The sequence below is a fragment of the Lolium rigidum genome, chromosome 2 (genome assembly GCF_022539505.1).
Source record: "Lolium rigidum isolate FL_2022 chromosome 2, APGP_CSIRO_Lrig_0.1, whole genome shotgun sequence".
Lineage (NCBI taxonomy): Eukaryota > Viridiplantae > Streptophyta > Magnoliopsida > Poales > Poaceae > Lolium > Lolium rigidum.
Window position 1 is genome coordinate 271,612,567 of NC_061509.1, and position 13,118 is coordinate 271,625,684.

The window sequence follows — 13,118 nt, forward strand, 5'->3', positions numbered from 1 at the left end:
GCCCGACCGGCCTAGGCCAAGCCCAGATCGGGCCCGCCGCGCCGCCGCCAGAAGCCACGCACCAGGCCGCCGCAGACACCCTCCACCGCGACCACCGGCACCGCCGGCCGTTGCGCCGCAACCTCCCGCCGCGCCCCGAGCTTCATCCCGCCGCCGCAGCTTCCCCAAACCGCGAGCGAGCTCCTCCGCTGGCCGGAGAAAACAGGTCCTGCCGCCGCCGGCTCCGCGCGGGCTTTGCCCGGCGGAGACCACCGGCGACGGCAGGGAAGGAGGTGGTGGAGGGAGAGGGTGGTTGCCGGCGGCGTGGTTGTTTCGCCGCCCGTGTCGCCCAGGGGAGGAGCGACGCGGGGGCCCTTCCGTATGGTTTCCGTAGAAGGCTATAGAAGCCCACTTGCTCTGAATGTTACTTGCAACTCAGACTGTCAGACATCCCACTAATCATTAATCAACTACATTACCTGTACAAAAATCACTTTCCCCATCGTGCTACACTTCTGATTTCAGCCAGAGTGTTTTACAAATTGCAATCAAGAAACGTGCAGTACGGTAACTAGTAAATAAATTGGGTAGATTCTACCCGTTGGCAACAAAGGGGTGGTGGCGCAGTTGGCTAGCGCGTAGGTCTCATAGCTAAATGTGAGTGACCGTGGGGCGGGGTCGAAAGAGTTCGAGCCGCCGCTGCCAGGCCTCGCAAGCTTCTCCAGAGTGAGTCATCCTGAGGTCGAGAGTTCGAGCCTCTCTCACCCCAAAAACTTTTTTTTTCACTCCATTTCTATCGTTCCTGCATCTGGCTCCAGGTAGCATAGTTTGTAACTGTGTACAGAGTTTTGTTTGCGATCAAGAACGAAATAACAAACTTAATTTGTAGTTCTGCACAGCATTAGCAGCAACAGGCAAGCGTTTCCAAAACACACACCGCATCCGATTCCCTTATTTATTTACTTAACCCCGGATGCCTGTTTGATCATCCTAGAAGCACGATCCTCAGCCCGATGCCTTGCGTCTGACCTCGATGCCCTGCACGATGAGCCCGCTCTTCCAGTGCCCGCCTTTGATCTCCATCAGGCTGAAGGACACCTCGCCGTCTTCGCCGCCCTCGTTGAAGAACTCGCCCAGCTCCAGCTCCATCCAGCCGTCAGCTCTCTTCTGAGGCTGCCCCACATTCTCTCCATGAGGAACTGGACGGCCGTTCCTTCTCCTGACCCTTTGCTGTGGGGGAAACATTATCGGCCGATAGTTCTCGGGAACCCCACCAGCCTCACCGTCGTCATCGTAGCCATGGAAGCACACCTTGCGGGTCAAGCTGGTTCCTCCGACGCTGACCGATGCCTCCTGGGCCGGATAATCCAGACCAATGGAACGCTCTTCCAGCTTGAACACTATGTAAGCGGCGTAAGTAGTGTCTTCCGACAGCATCTTGCTTTGTATCTTTCCACGGATTTCGAACCAGCAAACGTCCCGCAGTTGGGCGCCTTCAGAGAACCTGTCGCAAACATACTGTTAGATCTTGTGAAGAAGACGAAAACCAATCAATAGCGTGAGTGCTAAATGCCATCTAGCATTGCAGCAAAATTGCGTAATTTGACTATTTTTTTTTCCATAGCTCAGGTGCAGATGGCTGGAATAAAGGCACAAAATACTCAATGAACCCTTAGATCATAGAGACACATTACACATGCAAAGTGGCATTTATGTGGTGCCTATAGTTTATAGAAACATAGTTATAACGGGCATGCACTTTGCTCTTGAAAGTAAGGAAAATAAAAGTAGTACTTGCAGCAAAATTTTGTAATGAGGAAGAAAAACAATCAATAGCATGAGTTGCTGAAAACCATCTAACATTGGAGCAAAATTTCAAAACTGGTTAATAACCACATTTTTTCATGACAAGTTTTCACATAGCTCAGTGTAGTTGGCTAGAATAAATGTACAAGACACTCAAAGAACTCTACTGTGAACAAGGTAGGTCAAAGAGCAATTCAAAAACAAGAAAAGGTAGATCGTAGAGTCACACTCTGTATGCGAAGTGAAATTTATGTGCTGCCTATAGCTTACAAAAACAGCATTGTAAAGGGCATGCACTTTTCTCTTTGAAGTAAGGAAAATAAAAGTACACTTTGTTCTGCATAATGTGTGAAGCAGCAGCAGGTATTCCGGTTTCCAAATGGAACTGACTTCGACTTGGCCTCTTTCAGCATAACTAGAACTGAATTCGAGACTGTTCTTTTTTTTTTTCGAGTGTGATTTCGAGACAGTTCTTATCCTAAGATTTGCTACCAGTCGGGACCATGCCAAAACCCCTATTCTGGATTTTGGTTCAGAGCGGAGTTTCATCTACCTACCAAACTACCACTTGCACCTGTAACTTGCAACTACTAACCTGAAATTCGATTGCAATCGGACGGGGTGAGCAGATCACAACAGCACAACACAACCAAACCAACTGTATCCGCAGCTGGACGGGAATAAGCTCACAATGCGGGACCATTCAGCCAAACAAGCTGTATACAATTATCGGTACAATACAATCTGCATCGACACAGGCTAGACAATGATCCGGACAACCAGCACGAGAGTAGCCAGGAGAGATCGAGCGAACGAACCTAGAGTCGGCGAGAGGGATCCAGGTCCAGTACTGCGGCGTGTCGCCCCAGATGATGGTGAGGTCCCTCGCCGACAGCATGTAGCACTTGGCGCCGCTCTCCCTGTCCAGCCACATGCTCTGCAAACGGCGCGCGCGGCACACGACCGCGCGCCGACCAATTTGGTGAGCAGCGATTCACAGGAGAAACCACAGCGTTCAGCGACGGGGGATCGGCGTGTAGGTACGTACCACGCGCCTGTCCGGGAGGAGGACGGGGCGGTCGGAGAGGCGGAGGAAGAGGTCCTTCTTGCGCGGCAGCGCGTCGGCCAGCTCCCCGTCGGCCAGCGGCGGGAGGGCGCGGGGCAGGAAGCAGGCCCAGACGGCGTCGGAGTCGGCCGCGGCGCGGAAGGCCGGAGAGACCGCGGCGGCGCGGCAGGCGTCGCGCGTGGAGGTGCGGGCCAGCGCCGCCGAGAGGAGCTCCTCCGGCAGCCGCGCGATCTCGCAGGCGTCGGCGTCCATCGGTTGCTCCGCCGCTGGTCGGTTGACTCGATTCGGTTCGATTTGGGAATGGGTAGGAGCGGGGGTTGGAGAACACGAATGAATCCCCCGTGTTTTATATTCCGGGTAGAGAGCGCGAGCAGAGGCTTAGCCACGAAGCACCTTCAAGCAATTTGGTTTAGTTCAGTGACGAACATTTTGTACTACCTTTGTTTATAAAAGTATGTCCTAAGTTCGTCTAAATTTAGATTATATCTATACACTTGTTTGGATATACATCTAAATTTCAACAAATTTTCTACATCATTTCATGAACGGGGGTGTTCCGGACTTCACAACAGCGGTATGAAAGTTGGGGCGACAACACAGGTGAAGTGCAGAGTTTTGAGAGGCAAGATCTGCCCTTAACTGGTTGTGTTTGGCAATGACCTTGGTGGAGGCATTGTTTTGAGAACGGGGACTATCTTCAGGGTGAAAACCCAAGATCTTTGATCGGGCGACGACGGTGTTTGAGCACTGTTCTCTTCTTGGAGGCGTCGTTTTTTGAAGAGTCTGTAATTCAGGTATTGTCATGGCGGTGGATGTATTGCTGTTGTTAGGTCCGAGATACTGTAGCGGGACTTTTGTTTCTTAGTTTTATTTTCTTTTTTTTGGTTGTGTGCATCCGTAGTGCCATTAGGGTGGTGCGTTATTGCAGAGGTTGGGTGTAATTAGTATCTCTTGATATTAATATATTCCCTTTATCGAAAAAAATGAACGGGGGAGTAGACAAATCTTCTATAATGATTGTTTAATTTATAGGATTGATTTTCATAGAACTTTTTTCTAAATAATCCTTTGCTCTAGATTTTATAGTAGAAAATTTAACATCCAATCATATATTATTTTCAAAATTATTTGTATTTTTCTGGTGGAATCAAATAAAATTTTGGTTCATATTAATCATCCCAAACCCCATGCTCTCCTGGTCGAGGCGCACCCGAAGCCGTTATTCATGGCTAATTCGTTTTGGTAGTGAAAGTGTGCGGCCTTTTCTTTTCGAGAAAAGGAGTGCATCATGCAATCTAATCCTAAGAGATACACAATTTGTTTTTTCATATTCTCGTATTTCGACACTTACTTCAGACCACAGGAAGTATAATGGAAGCCGGATGCGAGTGGAAAGTATGGGACATTCTCAACATATTGGTAGGTTCAAAAATATTCTCTTACTGCAGTGCGAAAGATGGATACATATGCAAAGTAGCCACAGGTCCACAAGGATCTCAGCCCAGCCAGATGCGAAGCTGCTACCTCTAACTACATTTCCATCTGAACCAAGAACTAGAACTGCAGCCACTGCCTCTAATTACACTTTCCAAACCAAATGTTGTCGCTCACCAAGCAGTACACATCTAGGTAGCACAAAAAATTTCCACCAAGAACGAAGCAACACGCTTGTAGTTCCACACAGCATTTGCAGCAAAATGCAAGCGTTTCGAAACACTACATTTCCAAGCATGATTCCCTTATTTATCTACTTCACCGGGGATGTCCGCCGTCCAGAAGCACATCAGCCTGATTTCTTGCGCCTGATCTCGATGCCCTGCACGATGAGGCCACTCTTCCAGTTCCCGCCTTTCGTCTCCATCAGGCTGAAGGACACCTCGCCGTCTTCACCCCCCTCGTTGAAGAACTCCCCCAGCTCCAGCTCCATCCAGCCGTCGGCTCTTTTCTGAGGGCGCCCTACGTTCTCGCCATGACGAACTGCACGGCGGTTTCTTCTCCTGGTTCTTTGTGGCGGGTGTGGCCTCACTGGCCAGTAGTGCCCAGGCACCGCACCAGCCTCGCCCTCAGCCTCATCATTGTGTTCGAGGCAAACCTTGCGGGTTAAGTTAGTTGCCCCGACGCTGACGGATGCCTCCTGGACAGGATAATCCAGCCCGAGGGAATTTTCGTTCACCTTGAACACTATGTAAGCGGCGTAGACAGTGTCCCGCGTCAGCATCTTGCAAGGTATCTTCCCACTGATGTCGAACCAGCAAACGTGCAAGAGTTGAGCACATTCAGAGAACCTGTCGAACACATAGGGTTAGAATTTGTAATGGAGATGAAAATCAATAGCAAGTTGCTGAAAACCATCTAGCATAGCCCCCTGTAGTTGGCTGGAACAAGTGAACAAAATACTCCAAGAATCTACAGCGAACAAGGTATATCACAGTGTAAGTGTAATGGAACTGATGCCTACAGTTTAGAGTTGTAAAGGGGATGCACTTTTCTCTTGAAAGTAAGGAAAAGAAAAGTAGCACTTAGTTCTGCATCTGTGGGAAGCAACAGGGGACTTAGCATGTAGAGTGAGTACTGCGATTTCCAAATCGGCTTCAACTTGGCCGCTTTCACTATCACCAGAACTGATAGCGAGCATGTTCTAATCCTAAGATTTGGCTAGTACCTCGTGGTGCCGACAGGCACATGTAACTCGGAAAAATTTGTTGAATGAAATAAAAAAGGCTAGTCGGAACCATGCCAAAGCCGATCCTGCTGACTATTAGCCTTCAGTTCAATTGCGATGTGACAAGTGACCACAACGCCATAGCATAATCAAACAAATTTCAACAGCGATCAGGCCCTAATGAGAACAGAACGCAGCAGCATTCAGCCACACAAGCTATACTATACTAGAATTGGTACAATCTGCATGAACACAAGCTAGATAGGAGTACTATAATTCAGACAATCTGCATTGGAATAGCAGCTAGGAGAGAGTGAGCGAACGAACCTGGAGTCTGGGAGAGGGATCCAGCTCCAGTACTGCGGCGTGTCGCCCCATATGATGGAGAGGTCCCTCGCGGACAGCATGTAGCACTTTGCCCCGGTCTCCCTGTCCAGCCACATACTCTGCGCGCACAAAACCACCGATCAATTCCAATTCATTAGCGAGGGACCAAACGTACATGGAGTAGTACGGGTTGGGGGATCCACCGGATATCACGTACGTACCACGAGTTTGTCCGGGAGGAGGAGGGGGCTGCCGGAGAGGCGGAGGAAGAGGTCCTTCTTGCTGGGCGGCTGCGGCGCCGCGGGGTGCAGTACTTCCCCGTCGGCGAGCGGCGGGAGGTCGCGGGGCAGGAAGCAGGCCCAGACGGCGTCGGAGTCGGCCGCGTCGCGGAAGGCCGGGGAGACCGCGGCGGCGCGGCAGGCGTCGCGCGTGGAGGTGCGGGACAGCGCCGCCGAGAGGAGCTCCTCCGGCAGGCGCGCGATCTCGCAGGCCTCGGCCTCCATCGGTAGCTCCGCTGGTTGCTTGGTTTATTGGATTCGATTCGATTTGGAGGAGATCGGTAGGTTCGAACTTCGAATGGATCCTCCCAAGTTTTTATATATTCGGGGTGGACAGCGCGACGCAGAGGCTTAGCGACGAAGCGATTTGATCCGAGATTTTAATTTGTGACCAAGCAACAGATGGCACGCAGGGGCAAACCTGGCCAACGGGCCGGCCCACGGCACGGCACGGCCCGCTAAGGCCTTAGCGTGCCTGGCCCGGCACGGCCCACCTAGGCACGTTAAGCTAACGGGCCGTGCCGTGCCGCCCGGTGGGCTTCGACTTGAGGCCCAGGCACGGCACATTAGCTAAGTGGGCCTAACGTGCCGGCCCGTTAAGGCATTTAATACTATTTTTTCTAAAATGAATACTAAAAAATAGAATTAAAAAATAGAATTAAGTATATAAAATTAGAAAAAAACCTTAACGGGCCGTGCCGTGCCGGCACGTGGGCTTGAGGTAGAAGCCCAGGCACGGCCCAAGCTGGGTCGCGTGCCAGGCACGGCCCGTTAAGTGGTGGGCCGTGCCAGGCCCATAACGGGCCTGGCACGTGTGCCCACGTGCCGGCCCACCGAGGCACGGCCCGTTGGCCAGGTCTGCGCAGGGGTGCTGGAGGATCGATCACACGTCCTCCATGCTCCAGCGTTAGGCATTAGCCGGGTTTAGAAAGCCCATCCATCAGCCAGAAACCGTCGGATCAACTTAACTAAAGCGAATTTCAGGTGTCCCACCGTGGTAAAAAAACGATTAGCCTGTAACAACTTATGTAATATCGGTCGCCAATATTTTTTTTTGTCATGAAAACAATGGTACAATTTGTTTGCTAATGGTACGAAAAAATTCAGAATGTATCATTTTTTTCCCTGCTATATAACATTTTCGAAAATGTTACATTGTTTCACAATAGTTTTTAGCTGTGTATCAAACATTTTTGCCTAAATTCGCCAACATTATAGAAACATGTATGTAGCATTGGTGCAATAGTATGTACAAAAATCATTGTACCACTTTGTCCATACTAACACACCAAAATCATTGTACCACTTTGTCCATACTACCGTCTACCTGTGGCGCGAGGCGAGGGTTCGGCGGGGTGTCGGCCAGCTCACCACGAGGGGAGCGCGCGACCGCAAATCGGGTAAAAGGACGGGGAAGAAGGTGGGCAGGGGCGGCGTAGGGAGAAGGAGAGGCCCACATGGAGATAAAAGGAAGTTGTGATCATGGAGAGAAAAAGGTGGGAGTGAGCACGCGAGCCATCGACAAACCGGCTGTAGCCGGCTTTCAATAAGACTTTTCCATTTTATTATCTACTAGTTAAATGCTAGTGTGTTGCTAAGATTATTTGAAAATATCTTCTCGAATCATATGTAAATAAACTATATGTGAAAATTTAGCATTCCAAACATTAGAATTGCAAAGAAAATATTGCAACCACATTTTGCAATGGTGGTGTAGCTAGGTTCATCCAGAATTTGCTTTGTCGGGCTCCATTTCATGATGGGTCTACTCTTCATCCCACTTTCTTCCACCTTCACTATTCTTCATTTCCAGTTGTTGCGTCCTTGTGTCATTTCTAACTTCTAACTTGCAGACATTTCAAAAAAAAACTACACATTTTGACTATACACGATAACCAACCAACGCCAAAGAGTTGGCAATTCACTTCCCGCCGTTCTCTCGAACCTAGGGAAAATCTACTAGGAAGAGTCGCACGGAGACAAGGGGTGTGTGGCGGCAAATTTTTGGTACTTTTCTCTGTAGGAGAGATGACATGCATGCATATAGGAATATTACATATAATGGTAACATCATCGCATTAATTTCTAAATATGAATTTTTAAAATAATTTACTTTCTGAACCATTTATTCAATTAGTGATCCGATTTCACTGGCGAGTTTGTCTCAATGGGGGTTTCAAAACTAGATCCTATGTTGTTATGCAACGGAGATGACGCCACCGTTGGACCTTCCTTGTATTGTATGAGCAACTGATGTGGCTTTTCCATCAGAATATAAACACGTGACCGAGCCTGCACAATGGCATCGTTTCCCCTACGACCATATGATCCATCGATTAAAAACCCCACACCAAAAAACAAGGACATGCTTGGTTTTCATAAGACATGCCGAATGTATTTCATTCTAAGATTCAAGATACGGCCAATGTTTGTGAGTGACTATAAAAAGGTCGTTTGATTGTTTTTTTAGACTTTTAAAAATTACAATTAGAAGCATTGCTCAATAGTGCCATGCAAAATTTTAAAGTGCCTCAAAAAATCATTTCTCAAAAGTTTTTTGAATGTTTTTTTCCTGCCCTAATTGATAGGGCACTTTTTGTATGTCCTTCAAAGATTTTTAGAGGTATTTTTTGTTATATTGTGATCCAAATTCATATACTAATGGAAGGCTAACTTCTGACGAGCGGAGCGAGGCTCTTCGATCGTAGATTCTTGCATTAACTTTTTTCTGACAGTCAAAACGCAATATACTTTACTAAAGATCAAATGTTCAATGAGAGGATAAAGCACATTGATATCAAGTACCATTATGTTCACGGCATTATTGCTCAAGATAAACTGAAGGTATGCAAGATAAGTACTCATGATAATCCTGCTGATATGATGACAAAGCCAGTTCATGTTTCCAAGTTTGAGCTTTGCTCGAGTTTGATTGGTATAACTGTTTAGCCCAAGTGGCTGTTGGCTCCAGCAAGTGTTTTTCTTTGTTGTTCAGGAGATTGTCGAAGTTCATGCTACAAGATGAAATTTGTCTCAAGGCGGAGTTTGTTATATTGTGATCCAAATTCATATACTAAAGGGGGCTAACTTCTGACGAGCGGAGCGAGGCCCATCACCGGTAGGATTGGGTTTATCAGATTATAAGATAAACCACAACGTTTGTAAACACTCCCCGATATAGTGAAGTTTTGCTAGCTGGCGTCCGTGGTTTTTTCTCTTCTGTGTTGGAAGGGGTTTTCCACGTTAAATCTCGTATCTCCTTTTATCGTTCTTCGTTATTTGTTTGTCGTGTTTATAATATTTTTAGTTTTTCTCAATGGCACTTTGTTATGAATCTAGCTAATAATAATTGATCAACCGGTGGTGTAGCGTTGTCTCTAGCTTGGTTGATTGCCCCAAGATTGATGATATATGATCACGGATCGCACTTGGTTTCGTCAAGAGGTAGAGGTAGCACGAAGGAAAACTAAGAGCATCTCCAGCCGCGTCTCCCAAACCGTCCCCCAAACCGCGCCGGATTGAGCGTTTGGGGGACGTGTTTTGTTCGTGCCGCGTTTGGGGGACGTCGCTCCCCAGCCGCGTCCCCCAAACGCCGCCCCCAAACATTTAAAATAATTTTTTTAGCACATAAACCATTTATATCAAATGTAGCATATGAAAAAAAATGTTTTCGAGGATTGTTTTCAAATTAAATTACAACAAACAATAAAACAAGTAATCAAATATAATAAAAAGGGTTAGATGATACATCAAGGTGCCACGGTATTTCCTTTGATCCTCCACAAATGCTCAACGAGATCAGCTTGAAGTTGCTCATGCACATTGCTGTCACGGATCTCTGCGTGCATGGCGAGAAAATCAGCAAAATCTGCAGGCAACTCATGATCAACCTCCGCGAGAGGGCCTTGACACTCATAGGGACCAACATGTGACCTAACATGATTCTTGCGGTCATCCTCGATGATCATGTTGTGCATGATCACACAAGCCTGCATCACCTCCCACATTTGGTCGTGAGACCAGCTTAGAGCAGGTGCCGGACAATGGCAAATTGTGCTTGAAGCACACCAAATGCCCGCTCGACATCCTTCCCGCAAGCCTCCTGTCGTGTAGCAAAGTGAGAATTCTTCAGACCTGATGGATTCGAGATTGTTTTGACAAAAGTGGCCCATTTTGGATATATACCATCGGCTAGATAATAGCCTTTGGTATATTGGTGGCCATTGATCTCATAGTTGCATGGTGGAGCATGCCCTTCCACTAGTCTGCTGAACACCGGAGACCGCTGCAACACGTTGATGTCATTGTGTGATCCCGCCATGGCAAAGAAAGAATGCCAAATCCACAGGTCATAATCTGCCACGGCTTCAAGCACCACACCTGCAATATCCATGACGCCCTTTGTATATACCTTGCCAAGCAAACGGGCAGTTCTTCCATGCCCGGTGCATGCAATCGATGCTTCCAAGCATTCCAGGAAATCCTCCGGCAGCATTTTGTGCCATGATCCTTGCGATCTCTTCCTCGGTTGGCCCTCTCAAGTAGTATTTGCCAAACTTTCCCACCACAGCTCGGCAAAACTTGTACATGCACTCAATGGCAGTAGACTCACTCATGCGAAGGTAGTCGTCCCGTGTATCGGCGGAGTGCTCCGTATGCAAGCATCCTCATGGCGGCGGTGCACTTCGAATGGATGAGAACCCGAGAACGCCTACAGCGTCGACCTTGAGCTTGAAGTAGGGGTCGAACTCTCGAATGCCGTGGAGGATATTCATGAACAGGCCCTTGCTCATCCTGTACCGGCGCCGAAAATTGTCGGCATGTGTTGCCCCGTCGGCGAAGTAGTCGTTCTGCAGCATGGCATGCCCCTCCATCCTCTGCCGGGGCTTCGACTTCCTTCTTCCCGGCCTTGATCCTCCGCGGCGCGGCCTCTTCCTCTTCTCCACCTCAGCGTCAAGCATGCCCTGGAGGGACGCGATGATCAGCAAATGCTCCCGCAGGTCGTCGTCGAATGCTTGCTCGTCCTCCAGCAGCAGGGCAACCATCTCATCGTCGCTGTCCATGGCTAAAGCAAAATCAATGGTTAAAATTGCGCCGAGGCAGACGACGCAACAAACAGCGACCAATCGCGCCTACCGGCAAGTCGTCGAGCACCTTCGTGCGCGGAGGTGGGGCGGATTTGACGGCGCGTTCGGGAGGCGCCGGCGACGCGGCGGCGGCGGCACGACCGGCGGGAGCCCCGGCCGCGACAACGGTGCCGACTCGCAGCACGGATCGGACGCCCAAACGGCCGGGAAATCCAGCGGCGGCGGTGGGGTGGGAGGCGCGGGAAGGAAGGAGCGACGAGAAAAGAGGCGCGAACCAACGGTTTATGCAAATAGTCGCCAACATGTGGGAGCCCGCCTCGCTTTTCGTTGTGTCCGGCATCCCCGGAGCGTTCCCTGTGGGACGGGGACGGGCTCGGGGCGCCGGACACCGTATAGGGGCGCGCCGGACAAAAAAGGGCTTTGGGGGACGCGGCTGGAACGCATTTTCTGTCCGGCGCACCCCAAATCCCTTTGGGGGACGGTTTGGGGGACGCGACTGGAGATTTTCTAAACAAATTGGCAGAGATAAAATCACAAGGGTGTTGTGCAAAGTTAAAACAGTTGGATCGATCGGTTCTTGTATTTATGTACACATAGGGACGCTTTAAACACTGATTGACAATTTTGTTTTTTGCATAGACGGCAGACGAAGGCTAGGAGATATGAGCTGATTGTTCTGGTGCTGTTCCTATGTTGCCGTGGGAGCAGTTGTGGTCCATGAGCTGGATGTGCCGCTCCCTGCACTCGTGGCTGCAGAATGCCACCTCGCCCCTGCATGACTCGGAGGAAAAAGTATATATAAGAGAGAGTAAGATTCATGCAGTGAAAACTGAAAACTCATCAACACTACTTGACTCATTGACTGCTTATAGCAAGCTAGTCGCAACACACGGAAAAATAGTTCAATCTGTTGGTGTGGAAAACGAAAGCAGCAGATCGGACTGATCGGATTCTAAGAGAACTCGACATGAACATAGATAGATAGGTACTGAAGAGAGAAATATCGACGCGAGATCCAGCAGCGCTGATGTATATATACCTGTATATGTAGGTGTCCATGCCGGGGCCGAGGCCTTTGCCGCAGAAGGCGCAGGACGTCAGGAACGCCGCCGCCTTCACTCCCGGCGAAGTCGCGTGTGCCTTGTCGCCGGGGCTTTCCTGGCGCGCCTGCTTCGCTGCCGACGGCAGCGGCGCCTCGCTGGTCATCTGCCGCTTCCCAAGCATCTCTGTCAATCTCTGATCAGATTTTTTGTAGTACAAAGAGGGAAGAGAGAGAGATGGAGGGAGATGGGTTTTGGGGAGGATCATATATACTGTATAAAAGGACGCGGTTGATCTGAGTATGTATGGTATGGCATGTAATCAGCGGATTTGATGCAGGCGTCCGTTATCTCTGCTTCTCCCGACCCGTCATGTACTACGCGCTCCATCGTGGCGTCCTAGTGCTATCCAGTTTCGTTCTGAAAAATCGGACCTCCTGAAAAATACAAGGAGCTTTGCATGATGTTGCGTTAGTTCCAGGAAAAAAATGGAGCTACTACTTTGATTAAGTTTGTACAGAAAAATATTAACCTTCAGAATATCAAATCAACACAATTTAATTCATCAGGAGGTATATTTTAATATGATATATATTCGATATTATAGATATCGTTAATTTTCTCAACAAATTCAGTAAAGTTAGTGAAGTTTGACTTTCGCGGAAATCAATGTGCAGACATGGCGCGAGTAAGGTATATAAGTTCACAATAACAAGAGCGAGACTATAGATTATTCACTGTATCAAAAACCTCTCAAACAGTTAATTTACAATGCAAAAAAAGAGAAAACATATTACTTAATTCTACGGTCTCCCTTCTAGAAGAGAGAGATTATGTCACCATCCTTTACCTGCAAGAAGAATCGGTGTCGGT

General features: G+C 48.7%; 2 protein-coding genes and 1 non-coding gene across 3 annotated transcripts; 1 reads left to right on the top strand and 2 right to left on the bottom strand.

Annotated features, from left to right (window-relative positions):
• The first annotated feature begins 591 nt into the window (after positions 1 to 591).
• TRNAM-CAU lies at positions 592 to 748 on the top strand. Its single transcript has 2 exons — positions 592 to 629; positions 713 to 748. It is a non-coding gene; the product is annotated as a tRNA-Met (tRNA).
• On the bottom strand, positions 711 to 3,203 carry LOC124688784 (F-box protein PP2-B10-like). Its single transcript, XM_047222419.1, has 3 exons — positions 2,834 to 3,203; positions 2,604 to 2,722; positions 711 to 1,483 (listed from the first exon to the last, which is right to left on the bottom strand). The coding sequence occupies exons 1-3, from the start codon at positions 3,101 to 3,103 to the stop codon at positions 985 to 987; spliced, it is 888 nt and encodes a 295-aa protein (XP_047078375.1). The 5' UTR covers positions 3,104 to 3,203; the 3' UTR covers positions 711 to 984.
• Positions 3,204 to 4,427: 1,224 nt separating this feature from the next.
• Positions 4,428 to 6,343, bottom strand: LOC124688785 (putative F-box protein PP2-B12). The gene is made up of 4 exons (XM_047222420.1): positions 6,062 to 6,343; positions 5,841 to 5,959; positions 4,913 to 5,136; positions 4,428 to 4,828 (listed from the first exon to the last, which is right to left on the bottom strand). Exons 1-4 carry the CDS (start codon positions 6,341 to 6,343, stop codon positions 4,635 to 4,637), a joined length of 819 nt encoding a protein of 272 aa, XP_047078376.1. The 3' UTR covers positions 4,428 to 4,634.
• Between the last annotated feature and the right edge of the window lie 6,775 nt (positions 6,344 to 13,118).